The sequence below is a fragment of the Centrocercus urophasianus genome, unplaced genomic scaffold (genome assembly GCF_019232065.1).
Source record: "Centrocercus urophasianus isolate 14NV4802_14NV808 unplaced genomic scaffold, USGS_Curo_1.0 seq_54, whole genome shotgun sequence".
Classification (NCBI taxonomy): Eukaryota; Metazoa; Chordata; class Aves; order Galliformes; family Phasianidae; genus Centrocercus; species Centrocercus urophasianus.
This window is the reverse complement of record NW_024885133.1, coordinates 335,057-358,373: the sequence shown is the minus strand read 5'-3', so window position 1 is coordinate 358,373 and position 23,317 is coordinate 335,057. Positions and strand designations below refer to the sequence as shown.

At 42.1% G+C, this 23,317-nt stretch overlaps 1 protein-coding gene across 10 annotated transcripts in view; it reads right to left on the bottom strand.

The window, feature by feature from the left end:
- LOC122169452 (cartilage oligomeric matrix protein) overlaps positions 1–23,317 on the bottom strand; it is a 34,302-nt gene that overhangs the window by 10,566 nt on the left and 419 nt on the right. Inside the window, exons 1-10 of one of the 10 annotated variants that reach the window (XM_042835643.1) lie at positions 22,377–23,007; positions 20,050–20,272; positions 18,889–19,025; positions 17,290–17,440; positions 12,328–12,383; positions 9,011–9,131; positions 5,884–8,745; positions 4,523–4,774; positions 2,459–2,544; positions 24–75 (exon numbers count right to left, since the gene is read on the bottom strand). In XM_042835643.1, the coding sequence (XP_042691577.1) occupies positions 24–75; positions 2,459–2,544; positions 4,523–4,598 (214 nt within the window). In that variant the 5' untranslated portion in view covers positions 4,599–4,774; positions 5,884–8,745; positions 9,011–9,131; ... (3 more) ...; positions 20,050–20,272; positions 22,377–23,007. Of the gene's footprint in view, positions 1–23; positions 76–2,458; positions 2,545–4,522; positions 4,775–5,883; positions 8,746–9,010; positions 9,132–12,327; positions 12,384–12,714; positions 12,878–17,289; positions 17,441–18,888; positions 19,026–20,049; positions 20,273–22,376; positions 23,008–23,317 lie in introns of those variants that run through there. The other 9 variants (XM_042835650.1, XM_042835645.1, XM_042835646.1 and 6 more) reach the window with 9 other exon arrangements.

The window sequence follows — 23,317 nt, the reverse complement described above, 5'->3', positions numbered from 1 at the left end:
TAGGGCTCAACTCAGTAACTCACCACAGGCATCACACTCCATGACTGTGTTCTTCAGGAATGTTATCTCCTTAATCTGGAAGAAAACAAGAATCACCACTTGGCCAAAGGCTGAGTTTTGCTGCCACGCAAGCTAATGGTCCCACTGTCAGAAAACAGGGTGTCTGAGAGTGCACAGCTACTTACAAACAAATTAATTCTTACCCCTAAGTCTATGCTGTAGACATTGTGGAAGCTGAGGTGGCTTGTTCTCCCTACTGGAGTATTCCTACAGGCTAGCTAGATAAAACTGTCCTATTACAGATGCCGGAAACACTCAAAACACACAAAGAAGTGCCATGGACAGAAAGGAATCTACTTCACTTGTGTCTTCTCTAGAAAATCTGAATTAACAGTTCTAGAGAGGTGTGCATCATTTAGGATTAGAGGGAATGGCCTCAAGTTGTGCCAGGGGAGATTCATGTTGGATGTTAGGAAAAATTTCTTCTCCAAAAGAGTGGTCAGGCTCTGGAATGGGCTTCCCAAGGAATTGGTTGAGTCACCATCCCTGGAAGTGTTCAAGATGTGGTAATGAGGGACACGTTTTAATGGGGAAATATTGGTGGTAGGTAGACAGTTGGACTGGGTGATCTTGGAGGTCTTTCCCAACCTTAGTGATTCTGTGACTCTGTGATCTGCAGCTCAGACACTGTATAGACAAAGTCAGGGAAAGGATCTCCTGTGTGCCACTTTTATAAAACACAGGTCGCCTCTGACCTCATTTATACCATTTTTTGGTATAGAGACATTTTGAACCTATTCACAAGGGCTCCTTATTCCAGACTTCCTCTGTTCTCCTCTAGCCTCCTATTCCTTCAAGCTTTCTTCAACAAAGAGATTATCTGTCGCATTGGCAGTGAAAAGATGCTGTTGGAATTTGGGACAGGCAAAAATAAGCTAAAATGTTCACGACTGTAGCATCTTAGACAGAAACCTTAGCAGGCTTCTTTCCTGAAAAAGCCTTATTGGCTTTTGACAGCCAATGCTCAGGCACAGTGTGTGACCACCCCTACATGCCCTATGGACTTCGTGTTTCCACTATTAAAGACGTTTCACTTTGTACTTGGATAAAATCATCTGGTCGTGTCTCTCTGCCAGCTTCCACTGGCAGCAAGATTTCATTCTATGTTCGATTCTCTCTTTCCTCCAACGTGGTCAGGGTATTTTGAACAGTTAATGCAGAGGTATGGCTAACCCAGATCCCCAGAATGTGTCCCATTAGAGTGGGTGACAGAATGCAGAGGGGAGATGTGGGGGAGCTGCTCATGAATATCAGAGGTTCCTTTGTGCTGAGAACTCTTCAGCCTTTGGCTCAGGAGATGAGACCTGGGCTTTCATTATTACGTCTTTTGCTGTCCTGACTGCCAGCATCTCTAGATGATGAATCAAGAAAAAGTGAGTTTTAGAAAATCTTTGCACAAATTAAGACGTTACGAAGTGCCTCCTCCTGGCTTCCCAGTGACACGTGTCAGTTTGTCTTCTCAGGAAGAGTTTGCTTGAAAGTGCCATTAAAAAAAGCCCATGGATTAAAAAAAAAAAAGTAGGTGGCAAGAGTGAGAGAAAGAACAAATAGAAAATCTATATGGAGTGTAAGCACTAAGCTGGAAGGGAACACTGGAAATCATTGCTCCAGGCTGCCAGGAACCATGTCTGACCTGATTCCTAGTAAACACTGGGTATTTATGCAGAAGCCTGAAATTTGAGAGTAACTCAATGCAACAGATGTTTTTGCAGATTACAGGCCGCCCAGTTTGCACTGGCACACAGGCCTGTCTGCCATTCCAATTAGCTGGCAGGCCAAAGCTGCTGCCCTCAGCTCCCAGAATGGATAAAGGGAGAACGGAACCTTTTTCTATACCTAAAAGAGTTGAGCAGACAAACCACCATCTCCTCGTAAAAAGGGGAAAGGATCTAAGCACCCAAGAAGTTCCAAATTCCCTAAGAAAATACCAGAGCCAGAAAGGCTTAGGATTAAAACAACAAGAGGAAAGTGAATACAGGGCTTGTTTAGACTCCATATAATTTTCCTTTCCAGGACCCTAACGGACAGCTGAAAGGTCTCTTCCACCTTCCAACTTTGGACAGTACTGATTTCAAGTGCCCACAAAACCAAGGAAAAACTGACTTGTTTTTCCAGTCAAATACACTTCTACTGTGTCTCTTTTTTTTTTTTTTTTAAGAGCTCATTCTCTGCATACACTGCCTGTCAGCAGACAGAGTTCCAAGCAGCAGAATCAGATGAATCTACTTTTTCTCAGAACAACAGAACTAATTGTGAGACCACCTCTTGACCCTGTTGTTCAGAGCAATAATTCTGTCACCCAACAGGGCCTCCCCGTCCCAGAACTCAGCACTGAAGGCAGAAGATTCAGTGACTGATCTTGAGCACCAAACCAGGATCAGATCCCTTCCTCACTTACCTGCTGTTTCAACAAGTCTCGAACTTCCATTAACACACGGTTAGTTTCTCTCATCTCTTCCAGCATTTCAGGCCCAACTTCAATTCCTACCAAGACACAATGGTTGGGAAAAACACAGAAGAGCTGTTAGCAGTGCAAATCAACCGATATCGTGAACTTATATTTAATATTAAAGACACAGAACCCTCGACACCAGTTTCTCCCAGTTCCTAACTGGAGGCTTGCTTGGAAGTAATAAAGACTTGCACACAAGCAAGGATTTGCTCTTGGTGGTGATAATCAGCCAAGCTTGTCACTCAGGTAACAGCTACCTCTCAGCAAACAAATTGTCCTGGCAGCCAAGTTGTGGTAGCTGTTAATCTGGCGTCGTCTGAGCAGTTCACACATTGGAAGCCTTTGCTGCCAAAAGAAGCAAATTAATAATTCAGTGCTGTGAAAGTTACTCTGAAGGGCACAGGTAAATCAAAGCTCTTTGCTGAGTCTATCCCAAATGTGCTGCCAAGCACCGAATGTGGAAAACTAGCACCTCAGCTGTTACATTGCCTGTTCTGGAGGCTCAGACTTCTTGCTGCACAAAGCTGGGTTCATTTTGGGTAGTTTCAGATTGCTCTGCAGTGGCTTTGGGACACAAAAGGTACATCTGCACCCATGTGTGAGTTTTCCTTCTCAGATAATAGATTGTAGACTTGCCTCATCTACTGAGGCATGCTAAACATCCAGTCCACGCTCTTCATCTTAGCTCTGAAAGAATGAATGGAAGTTGCTTACTGTTTCTAAAAATACATATGAAAATATGAATATTTAAAAACAACTGGACAGAAAGTTCAACTCCAGCATTCTCCTGACTGCCATGAGAAAGTACAGCCTTGTTTCTCAAAGCTTTCCTAGATTAATGAATCTACTAACAGATGTCACACCTTCCCTACAGTGCAAGCAAATCTTTATGAAGACAGGAATAGCAGTGTCTTCTACCAAACACGAGGCAAACAAGCAGGGGAAAAGTAGCTGCAGTTGGGGTCTGCTTCTTCCAGGCATGAAGACTGTGCCAGCACCAGAGGCAGAGTGACAGCCCTGCTGCTGAGCACAACTCAGGTGATACATGAGCCTGAAAGCCTCGTGGGTTTCCCCGCACAGAACCAAGAGGACTTGAGGAATATTTGTACCTTCTCCAGTACTTTTTGGTTTGGGAACTAAATAGAAAGCACTGCAAATTCTAAGATAGAGTGAATGAAAATGACATTCCTTATTTTACTGAAAACAAGGAGCTTGCACATGGTTTGAACTTCAAAAAGGAGTTTTGAATAAGCTCTATATCAAGACTTCAGGCAGCTTTGTTATTTTTGTTATGGAAGAATTTTCCATTCCTAATAGCAAGATATATCTCAAAATTAGGCTTTTTTTTAATGTGTTTTAAGTTTCAAATTCATAATAATGAGTCAGCCACTCAGGAGCAATTCCCAAACTAAATCTATACACTTGCAGACATTTCTGTTACGATGCACCTTTCTCTATGGGCTCATTCTCTTTCCACCAGCATGCATTTGATTCTCTTGGTACAGTTCTTGATGCTGAACGTCCCCTAACAGGCTGTTGAGAGAAGTGGAACTTCTGTAATGAATTAAGCTGAAGTAAGCATGGCTAAGTTCCTAGAAATTAGGACTACTCTAAGCTCTAGATGCACAAGCAGAGAGAATATCCAAGGCTCCTGCTACAGAACATCCTGCGTGAGCTTTTTTCTTAATCACATGCAACACAGATTAATATAAATTGTCTCTTGTAGGTCATTACAGAACACAACGTTGCCATTTGCCCCAAGATAAATGCTTTTCTTAAAAATACATCACTAATTAGGCAGCAAAGGGAGGAAAATCTAAGACTGAACATTTACAGAGTTCGGCTTCAAGTTTCATGCAGGACTACAAAATCCCTAAGCACAGCTTTCAGGCTTCAGCAGATGTAGCTGAAAAGTTATCTTCTTGCTCATCCCCTGCTGCAAAACAGAATATTGAGAGCAGCCTAGAAAACAGAGTCCAGAAAATATAGAGAAAAATCAGAATTTCTTACCTGCTCTTCTCTGCTGACATGATGAAAAAGGACAGGAGAGGCAGAGGAGAAAAACAAAGGCTAGAGCTGAAATCATCTTTGAATCTCCACGCAGTGTGGATGTATGAGCTTCTCTTGCAACTACTTTTTAACCTGCAGGTTTGCCTCTGCTCCCCATTAGTATCTGTGGTTTCCTATTTATGAAGTTGCATTCCTTCCTCTGAAGTTCTTATTCTCTGATGCTGGACGACGGGTGGACGTCATTTCTGGCTGCTAGTCCACAGAGAATGTTACAAAAGTAAACAATATGAGAAACTCATCAGGAGAGTAGTTTGATTTTTTTTTTTAGATCGGCTTGCACCAAAATAGGTCAGAAAATTCCAGAATTAAATGGATTTTTTTTGGACCAAGGTTTTTATTTCTTCTTCATGGACACAGGATAGACGGATGATTCATATCCCTAAACCTCACAGATTTTCCTTCTAAAACTACTCACAAGATCACAAAAGCTATGAGACATCTGGACCCCAGTGGAGTTTCAGAAAGGGCTCTCAGAACGCCCCAAGGCAGCTCTACCACTCACACTTGGGGTAGAATTACTGAGTCATCTTCCAGTTCCAAAGAGGGGCTATCGCACCATTTTCAGTAAGGGATCTGGCGAATGGACCGGTCCTTAGAGGCTGACATTTTCATTCCCCCCCTACCCAGGCTTGTCTAAAAGGATGCAGTGCAGAGGTGACAGCATGAAAGGAAGGGAGACTGTGCTGCTTCTTGTCTGTGAAAGAATGAGCCTCAGTCCAGCAGTTTCCCCTCAGTCAGTCTAAATCCAGCACTTTGCACCAGAGGACACAGAGCAGATGGAGAAATCCGTCCAGGGCAGCCAAAGAAAATTCGCCCCCCCCAAAATCTTAAAGCTATTGCATGAAGGAAACTGCAAGTTAAACCATGGCCTGTCAAAAAGGTGAGTCTGTGGAGCAGTGAAATTCTTGATCACACATTCTCACTGTCTGATTATGAAATCTATTAGTGTGCTGATCATCCCAAATCCTTCGGGACACCACAGACAGGAAAGCCCCAGAAAACAGTAATTCAGTCTTTAAAGTGTTATAGAAGCAGAATATTTGGATATTGACAGAATTGACAGAAGGCTTCTGTCCTCATTTTGGCCTCAGACCTCCCATATTCAGGAAAAAGTTCCCATCCCTGTGGCTATGCACAATTCTTGAAGGTAACCGTGCAGTCCTGCAGGCACTGCTGAGCACGCATGTTCAGCACAGTGTGCAGACAAGTGTTACTTTTATATTACAGGAGTGCTGCAGCAGACAGATTTTACATTTTCTCACCAAGTAAATTTATACTAAACGTTAAGTTAGTTTGCCTACCTTACCTAGGTGGCATTTCCATGATTCTTCTTGTCTGGAACATGTCACCTCATGTTATGCACAGCAAGTGACTTCTGGTTGTGAATCCAAAGATCAAATCGACCATGGAGGTTTATTTCTTGTGGCAAGTGGGGGAAAAAAAGGAACCATTTAATACAAGGCACATAAAATACGAATACATTCTCTGCTATCCAAATGGAGCATTACCTGATGGTATCAAGACATAGAACCAAATAAACCTACATTCAAAAAGCCTTAAACTCAGACACCTAATAAAGATGTTGCTTGAAAGCCCATTATCTAAATAACTGGATACTTCTATGTTTCTAAGCCTTCAGAGGCCAAAAGAAGGAAACCATTTTTTCAGCAGAGGCATGGGCTGCCTAGAAACAACCATTTTTGAGGCCATGTGAAGCTAGCTTGTAAAACAGCGTGACCCCCAGCCAACAAGGGAGCAGTGCTTGCGTCCAGAAAGAGCAATGTGTCAAGAGGAGACATGATTCTCCTGCACAGAGCTCAGCCTTTTGCTGAACACTTTCAGCTGCTCAGAATCACAAACCCTGTTGCAATACTATAAACTGGTGATCACGTTTTGTCTAAAATTCACAAGTTCTTAAGTTATGCCCATTATTCAGCATTCAAACTAACTCAAGAATGCAGAGAAGTTAGACTATTTCCTTTGGAAATTCAAATAATTGGCAGAAAAAGAAGAAAGCTCCCAAACTCTTCAAGTCACCCTGAAGGATGAGTGGTAAGCAGAGAACCTCACTCTTTCAAATACATTGTATGGACAAGCTGCAAGACAAAGGATTTAAAACATTACAGGCTACCAGCAGAGACGCTGGCTCGCTTCATAGGGAGGCAAAGGAGAACTTAGGTGACATGGACAATCTGCAAGCTCATCACCATCTGTTTTCCCTTCCAAAAGTCACTTATAATTAATTTATTAGTGGAGGCTGGAGATCAAACTGAACACATGAAGCATGTTACCTCTACATGTCTGCTGATACGTGACAGCACAAGACAGAAACTGCTGGTATTTAGAAGCTGCAAGTCCTCAAACTCAGTGATGTCAGGAATATTCACTGCTCAGAAATGACATCAGTTTTCCTCAGCAACAACTGGTGTGGGACAGGATGCTGACAAAATAGTGCTTACTGATCACTTACTCCAAATGAACTGAACCAAGGCCTATTATATTTACACTGTGCTAATTATAAATGATGTCTTCTGCATATGCAGGCAGCCATCAGTGTATCTTTATGTTCTAGAAACCTGAAGTCACTTCTCTTTATTCTGCAACAGATTCTGGGACCTTTTCATTGATGGTGATAAAATAACTGCACAGAGAAAAACGCAGCTCATTTCTTCACAGCTTTCTGAAGTTGACCAAGACTTGGTGTCTCCACAAAATGAGGTCATTCCTACCCTTATTTTCCTTGGACTCATTCTTCATCTTTCTATATTCGGATCTAAGGGCCAGAAATCCCATAAATCATTGCTGTAATGCTGCTTCAACACACAACAGTAGGTCAGAAAGCGTTCAGTCATGACGTGATTCATTCTGGGTACCTGCTCCTGTGTAAAAGGGCAAGTTGAAGAGTGGATGATGTACTTGAACTTATTATTATTATCTGATGGGGAAACATCTTCCAGGTTTGTCAATAGCATGGTTTTTTTTAAGTATTACTGATAAAAATAAATCAATAACACTGAGCAGTAGATAGTGTTTATGTGGGCTTTGGCATAACTATTTTTGCACTCTGTGCAGTGCCAAGTTAGTTACACCTTTTTCCCCTGACTGGAGTTGACATCACAAATGAGCTAGCACACAAACAAACAACAAGAAGAAAAGCTCCTGCTAGTTAAAAGTTTAAATATTTTCCATCTCTGTGTTTTTAACTAAAGTTTGCCAGGCAAAGAACAAAAGTCAGAAGGAAAAAGTTATTTTTCAGTCTTAAGGTCAAGTTCTAAAAATAAGTGAAAAACACCTCCAGTCTCCAAAGTAGTATGCTAAGTGTTTTACAGTTATTCTTATATATTTATGGCCATAAGAAACAAAATCATTCTAGAAGATAACCAGTAAGGATTTTAAAATATTTTCCACCTTCTCTCCCAAAGGGGATCAGTAGTATCTATGGCATTCTTGAGTCAGATTTCTCTGCCTTGTTCTTAAAAGCCTCCAGTGATAGAAGCTCCACAACCAGCTCAGGAAGCCTTCCAATGCTTTATATTCCCACTGCTAGAAAATGTTTCCAAGGGATGCTCTTTAGGCCCACTGTTTTTCTTAGTGTGCACACAGAGCAGATCAGTACCTTCTTTAAAGCATTATATATGAGAAGACATGCATTTCAATTCAGTAGTTTTACATGAGCCTGGTAATGCTCACGCATTAAAGCTAGGTTTCCAGCTTTCATACATCCACTGTAAAAGGTGGAGATAAAAACTGGTCACAGTCATTGCAGACTGTCAACTGTGAGGCTTGAAGTCTGAACTAAATCATAGTCAGTCATAATTTTTATTAAATGCCACCACAAGTAAAACTGTCAATGTCATGGAAGATGCATTCTCTGTTCTGGTGGACTATGAGACAACAAATGGAGTTGAACCAAGCTGACACATGCACTCAACGCTCACTTCCATTTCACTCACGTGCAGATCAGTAATAAGCCCAATACATTGGAACTTCTCAGCATCTCCTCATTCTGAATGCCATGGATGAACATTTGCAAATTCTAGAGATGGATATTGTGGAAAGGACTGGACAGTGAAGGTCATGCCCAGCAGTGAGCAGAATCATTAGTCCTGTCCTACCTTTCTGCTGAGTGTTTCCAGTCAAAACAAACTTCTATCTTCAGAAATCTGCAAAACATGATTTTACAGCTTGGTTATGTACAAACATTTCATCTGTTGCTAAAACACAATCTCAACAAACAGGATTCTTAATTGATTTATGTTTAGAACTATTTGTGGCCCCAAGGTAACAAAGTTTAGGTCGGAACTAAGTAATGCAAATAACAACACCAGTGCTTTAGGAAAGGCAGATTCACTATTTGTACATCAAAATGTACAGTGAAGCAAATATTGTAAGAAAACTCCATCAGTCAATACAGAATAACAGCCTCACCTCCTCTCCACATGCTTCATTCAGTGCAAGATGCAATAATCCATTCAAGGTCGTGCTCTGTGACTGGTTTGAAGAGTTACAGCTTGCTGAAATCTGGTTTATGTCTCTTAACTTCAAATCTCTAAGGGAAGCAAGATACTGAAGTTGACTGAAGACCTTTTATAAGTACTTTTAATGTTCCTTTCAATTAATCAATGGCAAACTGCAATGACAGAGAACCAAGCCTGCAAAAATATAATAAATGGACATGGCTCCATGGTGCACTATGTTAACTTTATCATTAATTCTCCTCGTTTTCTACTCTACTAATGGAATTTGAGTAATATCAGTGAAGTCATTTAGATGAACTAGAAACAGTTACGCAATCTACTGTGGCTTTAAGCAGAATGACATAACAGTGGCCACAGCTGCAGCATCAAATCAATTGGAACCCTGTGACAGGGAAGTCCCCTGAGAGGAGGTCACTGCATCAGAGTACAGAAAATGAGGCCATCCTTGAAGATTAGAGCTCAGAAGGGTCAGCTTTGCTGCTTATTCCTGCAACACTATTAGGAATTTGCTTTCTTTTACCCTTTCTGCATCTGAAAATCTGACTTCTAATGGGACACCAGTTTTTCCCTGACCAATTTCTTAAGAGTTTTAGAATGTGAGAAAACACCGACAACTTTAAGACAGGGTATAGAAATAGCTGAAAATGGTTTATGAAAAAAAGCTGCAGAGATTACTTCCAACATTTGTGGGACGACTCCCACATAAAAGGCAGATGAGCTGAAAACACATTCCAACTCTTTGTTTCAGCCTTAACTCAGCCCTCAACACCAGTGACAGAACCAGCATGACCTGACTTGGGGTTTTCCACTATTTTTGCTCTTAAACAGCCAACACAACAAATGCTTCAGTCTTCATTGCCACAATATTCTTCTGAGGAAGACTGCTGCATAACTTACTAGCAGCTCCATCTGAGGACTCATCAGAAACAGTAGGAGACAAGGCCAGTGACAGGACTGGTGAAAAATCTATAAGGTAGGTCTGAGGTCTATGTGAAGAAAGGCTGAAATACAGGATCTTGAATACAGAACCACCCTGAGCATTGTTCTCCATTGTCATCTGTAGACAGACCATAGCACCATCAGATATTCTCCACTCCTGGGTCTCACACTGATAATCCCTTTCCAAAATACATCAGATGTGGTGTCATCATAGATCTGTCTGAAAAGAACGAAACACCTGGAACTGAAACTCTACAAAACTGAGGGCAGGAGGCCAAGCAAAGTGATTTCGTAAGCCCACAAATTCCATATCAGCCCTCATTCGGCTTCGTTAAGCCTCTCATTTAAGCCTGCCAGAGACAAACTGACAAATCAGAAGGGCGAAGGACTGAAAAGCAGTGGCACATCCAGACTGAGAAGAGCTGTGTCCCACCTTCCCCTTCTCAAGCAGCTTGCTGTAACGAGGCTTACAGATGGGGGTGTAAATTGCTGCCAGAGCTCCTTCTCCTCACCGCCACCCTGCTCAAAACTATTCCCCAGCACATGTTGTAATCATGCACCCAGGAGGGTTGTTAAAACCTTACAGGAAACATCTCACATTTTTTCCTTTACTATTCATGCCATTTTCTATTATAGACAATAAAGACTTCTAACACTGGATTAAGCTCATTTGCAACAATAAGCTACTATTGCTCCAAGAGCCAGTGGGAGCTCAGACTCATTGAGGGAACTGGGAATAATTAACTGAATTGTACTGGAAAAAAAAAAAAAAAGAAAAAGAAGACTGAAGGCTGTTTTGACCAAAGGAGATGCAAACTGATGCGATGGTTAAGCCATCATGTCTTGCTGGAAATTATTGTTGGGAGTATCATTAATGCTTGGAGCATGCAGTTCTTGCAGTAAAACTGTTTTGGCCGTGGTCTCCCTTTTTGGTTTTTGCTACTAAAAGACACCTCCCAGAGTCATAATGACAATAACACAGCTTTCCTGATTGCTTTCACTCGTTGCTCAGTATGCACTCAGTCACTTCCAAAAACTCTCAGGGATGGCAAACCTTAAAAACAAAAGCTCTTGTAAGCAGGCTGGTTTTTCCTTTCCCCTAAATGATGTATATAATCCATCTCCCTGGTCAAATCTTCCTACTGTGTAATCCAGGGGTCTTCAGCAACAGTACAAACAGGAATTGTCTCATTACTGAGGGGACTGGAAGTGCTCAGGGCTCTGAGATCACACATGTAGGTGGGCAGACAGCACGTAGACTTTTTAATAGCCTGGAGACCTGTCCTCAGGAGCAATGACTTGCTTTTGATCACCCTACCAAAGTTTCATAATGTCTGGCATCGACCCCTTTGCAGGCCGAATACTTAACATGAGGGGCCCTGGAACTCCACCTTGATACGATGCTAGAGCTGTCTACACGTGCTTGGTTCAGTAGCTACACATAAATGCACATACTGTGTATGAATAATGCTATTTCTGTATCATATACACAGACATCACATAGATGGGAATTTGCTGTCCTCAGATCACTGCCCGCTAGCCACAAGCTGGCACACGCCGTTAGTGCTGTGCCATGTAGCTTCAAAAAAAGATCAAGTTTCCATCGTGCCTTTCATCAGGGAAGATCCCAAAGAACTTGACAACTTATTCATACCTCATACCACCAGAACATAGACACCTTTGGGACAGAGAGCACAGCCAAATATATAACAGAGTGCAGAACGGCAGGGAAAAAAAAAAGAGAAACATTTGGCTTGGGACTCCAGAGAAAACCACGCTTGTCAGAGAGAGAGCCAAGGAATGGTTAGCATCCGTTCACAGGAGACAGAGCTGTGCTTTCTGTGGTCTCATCCCAAAGATCCACAGAGAAAATTTCAACTTCACAGTTTATTCTGCCTCAGAAGTATGAAGTGGTAAGTTACCTTTTCCAACACGCTGGACCTACTAGCTGCAGACCACAAAGCTGTCCTTTCTGTGGACACCTCAGGGGAACATCAAAAACATTTCCATGCCAGAAGTTATATTAAGCAGACCTGTCCAAGCCTTCTGGATACAGGCAGTAAGAAGTTGTAGCTTTTTACTAAGTGTTGATTTAAGATTAATGATAGCTCTCTTGACACTTCCACTTTCACTGTCTGTAACAGGGGCCATTTTTTCTTCTCATTTGCTTATTTTCATATATCCTCTCCATAGCAATTAGCTCCACTGTTTACATTAAAAAAAAAAACAACCAAGAACAAACCTCCCTCCACACACACAAATAACACCAAAAACCAGAAGGATGATATCCAGTGTGATTTAACAGCTGGAAATAAGCAGAAGCAGTACCAAGCAATCAGGTCTTTTCAGGACACCAGCAATTAAAAGACCACTGTTATGGCACCCTGCAAAAAAATAAAAACTGCAATCAGCTCTTGCAAGAAATATAAACTTTTTCAGCTGTGGAAATTAAGTCATATTGTACACAGAGGAAGAGTAGTCACAAAGGATTAACTGAATCACCCTTTCATCTTCACTGACTATAGGGATGCTGAAGGCACCAGGTCAGAAGCCTGAGCATTGCTTCCTCCAAACTCAATTCTTCAAAATACGGGATGGTTCAGAGAAAGGGAAGAAAGAAGTTGATCACGAAATGTAACACTCCTTGTCTCAGGAGGCTACACTTAAGTTCAGTTTTAGTATGAATAGTTTAATACTTGCACACAGAAATCTGACCTTTCCTTACACAAGAGCAGCGTGGAAAAGTAGCCTTTATGAATTACAGTGAAAAGTCTCCAGGTGTAAATGCTTTCTTCAGTTGTCAAGGAATCAAGATGAATGTCAGAGCCATGAAGGGCACAAAGAATAGAGAGACAAGAAGAACCAGCAGACTGTCAAGGCTGTATCTGCAAGGGCTTCTTTATCCATGTAGAAAAGTGAGAATCTTTAATGTGAAAAAATATACATGGTTATCATTATAGCAGAGCTTTAATTAAAAAAAAAAAAAGTACAGTTCTATGATGGTGGTAAAGCAGAACATTGTCTTTCAATCTTTTTTGCTTATACCTCACTTCAACTGCTGTAAATAACTGGGTTAGATTTTGAACAAACACAAATGAATCGTCTTCCTGAAAACTGCCTTTTGTGCCCTCATTGCACCCAAAACCTTGACCACAAAAGAATCCTCAAGGATAAGCAGAGGCTGACAAACCCAGCGCCTTCTAGACAGAGCCCGTCGCATCACAAGGCAGAACATTCTCCACACTGCTGTCCCCACTTCCAGTGCTTGCCTGAGGCATTCCACAGGCTTTCTGTCAAAGATAATTGCAGCTGCCATATGTATGAATAGACAAAGATGCTCACCAGGCCCACGCTCCGGGGGTGGGGGAGGACAGGTATCGTCCTCAGGAGCAGGATCACTTTGTCTCCCTCAAAAGAGATCTCATACAACATGAAGGTGGATTTTCAAACACAAATAATAGCGCAGATCCAGGCAGCTGAGCCCTCATCTGCATTTGGTTAGATAACTGTTAAATACTCAGCTGCTCTCATGCAGAAGTATCTCCCCACTCAGGCCCGAAAGCACCCAGGTATGATTTAAGAACACGATCCAAACAGCAGCTTTCTCAGTGCTGAAAGGAGCTCCTTGTCCAGGCTACCTAGGAAGTTATTAGCAGGTGTAAGTCAAGAGGATCAATTCAAGAAGCCCATTAGCTCAAAGTGAACAGTTTGTGAACATTTATGGTTTCATCACTGTCACTGATTGTGGAGGGAACCGGCTGGTAAACACGCGCCTTCCCTGCTATGCTACAGCATCAGCCCACCTCACCACAGATCTCTTTTCGTGCCCAATTTACTTTCATAAGCTTTGAGACATTACAGATTACTGGCTTTTTTTGAAATTTCTGCTCCTTTGTACATCATTTATAAACTCAGAGGAAAATTCAGCATCATTCAGACTATGGTTTATTTTCTCCCCTAGAGAAATGGAAAAATGGCATTCGTGTACACAGGCTTAAAAAGCAGTGGGAAGCTCTCCAGAAAGATGAAGTCTGGAGAGTAATCCAAACCTCTCGAGTTTTCAAGAAAATATCAGACCAGAAATCTCACAGGAATGAACTGGCTCTGGAGATTTCTGGCAATTCCCTTTGCTGACCCCACCCAAATCTGAAAAACAGCCACAAAAGTAAAATCAATCTTTTTCACAATATTTTTCAGTATCGAGATGTGGGTAAAGATTCAGAGTTAAGTCCTTGCTTCATTTAAACTTTCTCCTTCCAAAGACTGCAAGGACACAGATGGCATCTAATTGCCATAGTCACAAGATTTCACTAATTCTAATTCCACATGGAAACCAGAAGTTCGATCCCCTGTATTTTTGCAATGCTTCCCTCAATAAAGGCCAATTGCTTTTGGCCAGCACAGCACTCAGTTTCTCCCATTAACCTTTATTCAAGCCAAAACACTTTGGGTGTAAGCGACTCTGAGTTCCTGAGACAGTGATGGCCAGAGAAATACCTATCATGGAGTGGAATCTGAGAGCCCTCCCTGAAGTCCAGCTGCCTTGTCTCTCCTTGCTTCAGTCTTTGAATGCTTTCTGCACAAACCATTACACTGTTCAACACTTCTTCCAGGAAAGCACACACAATTCCAGGAACCCCACGCCTCAGGTGAATAAATAGCCATCACAAAAGCAATTCTCCACTGGCAAGGCAAGAGACAACGTTGTAACTGTGGGTTTCTATACACAAATGCTGTAAAGGCTACTGTGAAGGCCAACGTTCCCAAGGAAATCAAATGTCAATGCATGGTTTGGATAGGAGACCTTCTGGAAGGAGAGCAATGAACATGCCTAACCCTGTAGACTCAGCAAAATCTGATCTCACTGCCTGAGATCATTTGCTGGCTTCAAGTCACATCTGGGAGTTACTCCTAACACAGCGGGAAGAGAAACTGTTCTAAGAAGATCTGAGTTGCACTCCTAAACCTCGCTATAAAATAAGAACTGTTGCCATTTATTCCTGCAGGTGCCCCCTCCCTTTCTGTTTTTTTTTTTCAGATGAGGTTTGTGGTGGCCTCTAGCGGAACACAGAATGAGTGATAGAGAGAGGGGAAGGAGGGTGAGGCATGTGGAGCCTCCAAAGCTGATCAGGCCTCCAGCCATTCATAGATGAACTGAGTTAAAGCTACACAGACATAACAGAAAGGGTTAATCTCCATACCTTAGTTTGATCCTTCAGTACAGACACTTGTGCTTCCATACTGGGTCATTCCATTACGAAAAAATCTACAATAACACAGTTTTTACAAGGTATTTCTGATGTTTCCTCATATCCATCAAGAATAATGTCCCTTGTTTCATTTCAGCTTTTCTGCCTCCTCAGTAGAGAAGAGGCAGATGCAAGTTAGAACTGGACTTAAGTTCCAAAAGAACAAATAGTTTAAGATCAGTGTGATATCACAGCAATCATTCAGTCTTCCAATGCTCCAGCTAGCCCATGATTTGGTTTCTTACTCGAACACTTACAGACCGATCGTAAACGTCCACAGTACATGACTAGAATTACAAATGGCTTCCTCCACTCCACCTCCTTCTACACCTTCGCAGTAGAAAATACTGCACTGTTTATTCTGCCACTCCTAGGGTCATCCCAATACGCTCTTTTTGTACTTGACCTTGACCTTACATGCTTTGGACTTTCCACAACACTTTCATTACACCGTGCAGCTTCTCCTGCATTTTGGCTAGCGGCCTTGTGTTGCTCTTGATCCAAAGAAGGTCACTGCCCAGTGCTTCATATTACTTTTTGTTTAAATGACATCATTACCAAAGTGCTGCTTAGAATTACTGCTTTGCAGATTTTCAGATCCTTTCTGCAATAATTTCTTCCAGTAAAGTCATATAATAACCTGCAGCCAAGAAAGTGGCCTAATATGTTCGTATCTTGTCTGAGATTGGAATGCCACTTACTTGCCAGCAGGCTTCCCAGAGCACCTTTGCTCAATCTTCATACGATAGCTGAAATAAAGGCATAGCATTTCATTTCTCTTAATAACATTTGCTAACAACTGCGTGCAATGTTTCTGTGCTCTGGGTTTCTTCCACATGACATAGGACTCTTGGATTTTCTGGACCAAAACTGAAAAACAATGTGAAAACTTCTGTTTGACCATAAATTAAGTCTGGTAATTCATTTTTAGTAAAAACAGACCCAGTTCACAGTTTCCAGACTCCGTAATGGGTTCAAAGGGTTGCCATGAACCCTGCTCAGGGTCCAGGAATTCAAGCAAATTCCATTTCCATTTTAGCCTCTTCATCATGAATCTCAGATGGCACTGCTTGATAACTGCTAGTCTGCATGACACCAGAGGGAGCAGGGGGGAAGGACTCCTCTTTTCATAGCACTTCCAGAACCTTTCCATTCATTCATTGTCACACTGGCTGCCCTTCACGCAGGAGGCAGAGCAGAGCCAAAAGCAAAGGTTAGCCATTTGGAAGCACTGTTGGAAACCTAGCAGAGGGCAGGTTGGATTTGGTCCAGAGAAAGCCCCACGGTGCTGCCATCAGGGTGTGGATGCTCCCAAGGCATGCTGGTGGGTCTTAAATCAGCCAGCGTGAGGAAGTCCCAGGAACCAGCAGCAGCCTGGGGTGGGAAAATGGCTTTTCCTCTGCCCTGGCTTAGCAGCTGAGGAGCAGGCTATGAAACTGCACCGAAAAAGGCAAAACCAGCATGGGCATGCAAAGGAGCTATAGGAAACACTCCATATCATCAATCTGACACTTGGAAACTCTTTTTTGAGCAAATAGAAGCAAATCCACTTAAGCCCGCTGCATTTAGGAAGCAGATGGCATAATAAATGAAATCATTCACTCTCAGTACTGTTAAAACCTGGGACCCTGCGGCCTCGGGATCTTTTCATACACTGTTTGACAGAATGCCACCAGCAGCCTGGGTACATTTCCAAGGAACTCATGAGTTCTGGGAAGGCATTACACAGCTACACTGTAACCATTCATGACCTGTGCTCAGTACTGGCTTGGTTCCTCCTCAAATCCACTAGATGCTGCAAGGAAAACATTCTTTCCACTTTAAGCAAGCTTCTCCATCCCAAAACCAGTCTGGTTCAGCACCCAACCTCTTTCTGCCCTGTACTCACCCCAAAACATCAGAAATACAAGATTTTCAATGGAAGGGCTTCCATCACAGGAAAACTACTGCAACACCTAATATATTTGGTTTCCCTCAATTCTAGAATTTTTTTTCTTTTTCAGGCAAGCAAGAAAGAAGCTGTTTGTACTGCATGTCCTACCTATAGCTGCTACAGCTGTATGAAAGTTTTATTCTTGCTGATTCCTGGAGCTTCAGTATTGGCAGTGGAAAGATAAGGTCTTGGTCTCAAAATCTGCATTTCACATCAAAAAGAACTGAGGTGTCCACGAAAACGTGTTAATCCTTGGGAGCTGGAGAGCAGAAAACGAAACGGCTGTTATTTCATGACAAGAACCACTCTGGATGCAGGTGTTTAGGCCAACAGGAATCTGAACCACTCATATTAAATCATGCAGCCACATTATGTGGCTAAACACGTGTTCTTACACGTACAGCTTCAGAGCAGTTCAGACACACAACAAAGCCCAAAGGGCAACGCACCTAATTATTGGATTACTTACGTTATTTCATTTTTAAGACAAGTGCCAAATTAACAGACTTTTCCCACAGCAGGAAGAAGGTTTAGCTTGGAAGGATTTACTTTACATATAGAGAATGCAAGTAAGTTATTCATTTAAAGAAGTAGAGAAGGAAAAATAGCAGTTTAGGACACAAAAGAAAAAAAAAACCCAGACTTCTTCAAATTATTTGTTCTCTTAAATATATTCTTTACAAAAAACAGCGTCACATTTAACTCCTTGCAAGTTCCCTTCCCTGAAAGTTAAAAAAAGGAAGAAAAATAAAAAAAGGTTTGTAAAGCAGCAATGCTTTGTGAAGAAAGCAAGCTGTTATCACATCAGAAATCACACTGCTAAAATCAAGGTATTTATACCTTAAACAAGACACTGTGGGTAACCTGAAAAAGCACCACTCTTCTGTTGTCTCCACTGAAACAGAGGGAGACACCAGCCCACACCATTCAAACACATCAAAACTCCTTGTGAAGAACTGGATTTTACATTATACCAAAATAACCTCACTGCTCCTCCGTCTGCCCAGGATAACTGCCAGACATTAAAACAAAGAAACATGTACTCTCTTTGTAGTTAACCAGGAGATTCAAAATTTGTTTTTCAGCTGAGATACAACAACATCTGGTTTGAAGAAATCCCATTTCAAGAGAAGACGATGCCCTTTCAGAAACAGAATATTTCTAACGAGTCTGCTTCTTCCAGAACTCCTCCAAAAGGCAAACTTCACAAGCAACTCCCAAATATCTTCAGGAATATATCCACTATTTCCAGCTATTTTCCTTGGATTTTAAAAACCGTGCTTTTTTGTGAGCAATCTGACATCTGCGGCCAGTTATACAGAAGTGGCTCATTTCACCCAGTACTTTTGCAAGCAAAAACTGCAATAAAAACCCCAGCAGCTCTGTTTTTAAAAAGGTTTTTCCCCTCCATACATTCACCGAAGTCAGATCCAGTGCTAACGTGGCATTGTTTAGGATGACCACACACTTCAGCTATTTACAAGGAACAAGAGGTAAAAGGCATTTGACTACATTTTGGGGGGAAGGATTTCCAATTTTCTACTGAGCTAAAGGCTTTTTAAGTAGTGCTTCAACATCAAATTACATTTCCATGGTTTATTAGCTTTTTACTACCCACTTAGCTTAGACAGGGAAGGAAAACTGGTTTGTAGCACAGTTTATAGCTAGTTTCATACACTGCTATTATCTTCACGTGTCATTCATCACCTTAATATCTAAGTATCTTCTCCATCCGAGATCACTGAAGAAATGTCAAGATCTTCTCCTCCTTTTCCTCCACTGCTTTAAAGTACTCATCCAGTTTGCTTCAGGAACACTTTTTCACAGCCACAGTGCAGCTGAAGCTGCAAACAAATCGGTCGAAACAGAAACATTACACTTTGCTAGAGGATAAAAGCATCCAGATTCCACTGGCAGCGAGCGAAAGCCCTTTTCTGTGAGTTTTCAATACCACGTTATTTGCAGTCTTGAAATCAAAGCTGGGTTGCATTTAGTGGTGCACTCAGATTCCTGGCACCTTAGAGAAATTTTTACATTCACACAATAATACTTCTCTGATGTGCTTTCAGCTTGTGAAAGCGTTTTTATGGATTAAAGGGCTTTTTAAAGAAGACTTCAATCTAGTATCACTTGACAGAGATCTTCTAATGTGATGTTAAAATACTTGTTATACAAATTTAAGCATTAAGGACTAAAGTTCATAAAATTGCTATAATTTTATTCAGAACAGCCCTTTCTTCCTGTATTACTGCTCAGATGAAGCCACATGCCCAGCTAGCTATGCCTCTGCCTCACAATGGCTGAAGTAAAGCTTTACTGACATCAGGCATTAATACGATGCAGATCCTAAAATATACATGTGCATTACTTTCAATCTACTGCGTGCAAGACTGTGCTTTTTAATGCCACAATAGTCCAATAAATCCTTCAGTATTTGCTTAAAAGGTTTTTATGGTCCTCTTGTTTCGTGAAGGCATTTATATGAGCTCTGATCTTAGGACATGTGCATCATCACCCATTAATTTGTGAAAATTAAATAGAAGTAAACAAAAATAGCTCCATAACCTTCTTGCCCATATGCCTATTAAACGCTGCAGTATTTGTTGTCCAATAGCTAGAGATGGAACAGAAACACAGCCAGCCCAACCACACCCTGTCCCAGCACTGCTACAGACATTCCAGCAGGAAAACGCTGAGGAAAGATTGTGGAGTTCTGGGAAAAGATCCATTTTAGCCATTAATGCTTATTAACACATTTTCTAAGGTCTATAAAGCTTTTAAAGATTATTAGGGGTGGAGGAAACTATAGAAATGTTATGATCCCACAAGATCCTTCTAAACAAAAGCAAAACGTATGTTGCTAAGAACCTGCATGAAGCTGTTCTTTCGGTTTGTTTTTTTCTCCCCGGTTATCTTAGCTTTCCTTCTACGTCCCTCTTGTGGCAGCCGAGCAGAACTGTAACATCTGCAATGGAACGGCGAATTCATAGCCTTCAAGGATCTGTGCTTTGCTGCTGCGTTTCTGGTGCATTTTTAAAAAGCAAAAGATTGATAACCTAAGTAAAACTGCACGGGATTTTCATCTGAAGACCTAGAAAAGAGGAAAGCAAAAGGAAAAAGCAGACAGAAAATTAAGAACCTTTAAAACAATGCAAGTTACTGAACATTAAACAGAAAATGATGTTAAAAAGCAGATGTGTGGAAATAACAGAGCAGGTACGAAGATAAAGTGATTAAATAGGCATAATAAATTAATGGGTTGTATTTCTCATTTTATAACATGTTAACATATTGCACAACCACGGTACTTATTATAGAGACAATATCATCACACGTTAATGTGCAAGCACTCCTGAAGTGCCGTGCCAAGAAAATCTGATTTCAACTTCATGTTTATTTTCCCCTAATCTGAACTGTTGTCTCCCAGGATAAAAATACACGGCTTCTTTAGCCGGCTCTGCCATCTGAAATAGCAGTTTGGCAGATCCCTCACGCTCCATTCGATTGGCTTTCAACCCTTCACGTCATCATGACACTTTCTAACTCTATCTCCATGGCTCGGAGCTTGCAGAGACCAATCAGTTCGTTCCTTTTCATCACAGCTTGATTTCAGACTTCTCTTGTGCAGTCCTGGATGGAGGATGTTATCAAATCCCAGCGATAGCATGTGGTGGAATGGAAATTAATCTCAAGGAGAATTTTCAGGCACAGCCAACTATTTTGAGTCACGAATGCATTATTTCTATCAACAGGTAAACTGCTGCATGCTTCCGTTTTACGCTTACATCATCAGGAACCTTTATTATCACCTCTTCAAGATAACCACCTTAAACTTCCAATCTCATGCAAGCAAGCAGAAAGAATCTTTCTAACAAACTGAATTCACCCACATTAGTTCTCTTGAACAGCTTCTTATGGCTAAGCATGTCCTGTGAATTCTAGACTCTAATCATCCATAAAAATGGTGAAGCACCATCATTCTCAGACAACGTGCTCCTGTTTTTAGAGTGTTACCCTTTTGAATTTCATATTGGATGCACAACAATAAAGACCAACGAGTCCAAGTGGCACCTCTTTGCATTAGCCCAGATTTAAAGGCAAAACTTTCACAAAATGATGCTTACACAAATAGAATATCATCCAGGAAGCATTGCAGTGTAGACTGCACACGTGCTCATCTTCAAATATACCAAAGTCTTTCAAAGAATTTCCAGAATGCAGTGGCCTACCATTAAGCATTAATGTCACAAAATTCACATGTATCTTTCTTGCAAGCCACACCTCTGTGCTGGTGTAAAGACTGATTACAGTCTCCCTATTTTAACCAAGAGCCCAATGGCCACAACTGATTGCCACTTAAACCCCTCATCAAACACATCCACATGAACTACAGTCTTCCCACACTCAAATCACAGTGGGTGTAGTTTTGACTTGTGTAGCAGGAGCACCAGGCACACCGTAGGTACATGGGGATCTCCAGGACCCCCTGGCAGCCCTCTGCCTTCAGCACCTCAGACAGCAGCACGATCCTCCCCTCAGCGCAGCAGAAGCCAAAATAACCTTCTGTTAGCACAGGGACAACGAGGTCTGCAGTCTTCAAGGAGTTTTCTTTCTCTTTAAAAGCATTCTTATTTTCTGTCTTACGTAGGGGGAGGGAAAAAAAATACGGTAGCACATCAAAGCTTTGCTTTCCAAACCTTCTGATGATTCTGTAAACTGGACAAACGTTGCAAGAGCGGTCTATTTATTCATAAATATGTGTCCATACAAAACAACCTACCTGGTTTTATAAATGCAATCTTCAAAATAGATCTCATTTCCTTCCTGTTTTTTTTGCAGTTATGCTTCCCTCTGACTTACAAAACAAACAATTTCCAGATGGTTTTAAGGAAGTATCAATTCACCTGTGGACGCTTTCCAGTCAGACTACAAGTGGGTTTAATGTAGCTGTGATTCAACTTGAGGAATCAAAAGTCTCAACATAATGTATGAAATTACATATGAGTGTATGCTGACTTACCTTGATGTCACCACGTTAAACTGCAGCTAACGCAGCAGTCATAACCTCACAACCAAATTTCCATTCTATCTTTTTTTTTGCTTAATTAGCCTACTTTAATGAATTAAGCTACATCTACGATAACCTACTGGTAAGTCTGCCCCTTCATAGCTTAAAGCTCAACACAAACACAAACCATGAGTAGATGCAGTGACTCCTGTATTCTCTCTCCATCTTCATTTCCCCCTCCTGTTCTCGGTGCATTGAGATCCTTTCCAATCTTCATTTAAACCTTTTCAGCTTAAAAACTGCAAATGCAGCAGATGTTTCTGTTCCAAGCTTTACCCTACACCAAAAGCAAGAATAAAATTGAAGTTACTTAAAAAGCCAATATTCATGTGCATGTTATGGCTGAAGGCTTCAGTGGGGAAAACAGAACCAGCACCAGCTTTTCCTGCCAGTGCTTCTCACAGCGCCTGGGAGTTACCTCAAAAGAGATGAGTTTGGTGATGATTGAAGCATACTGAGATGAGGGCTGCCAACCTCCAAACCAGCTTTATTACAGACTGAATGCCCACCCCCACACAACACACAGAACCTCCACAGGCCACCCAGCTCCCCTTATGACAGTTCAGCACTCCATTACCAGTCACACCGGGCAGTGCAGCTTTGATGGGTGTTACAGCTGGCATTACTGTGACACCAGAGCCTTCTTATCACCCGCCTCAGAACGCTGCAGGCCCCGGCAATGCCTCCATCACCACAGACACCGCACTTCCACAGAGGCGGGCAGACTGCAGAAGCACCAGTAAGGGCAAGAAGGGCTCCACACAGCCCCGCTCCCCTCACAAACACCCCCGGCCCTCCACCGCGCCGCCACTGGCCCTTCTGCCGCCACAGCCCGCCCTTCCTCCTCAGCTCGAGGGCTCATTGGCTGTGGCAGCAGTCAGTCAGCGATCAGGCTCCGCCCCCCTTGCGAGAGAGCCCTGTTGGGGAGGGGGGCGTTTAACCCCTCCTTTAGGCGCGAACGGACAGCGCCCCCAACGCGTCCCCCGTTCTCCCCCCCCTCCGCTCTTCAGGCGGTTCGCGCCGCGCGCTCCTTCGCGCCTTCCGCGCGCAGCCCCGCCCCCTCCCGCC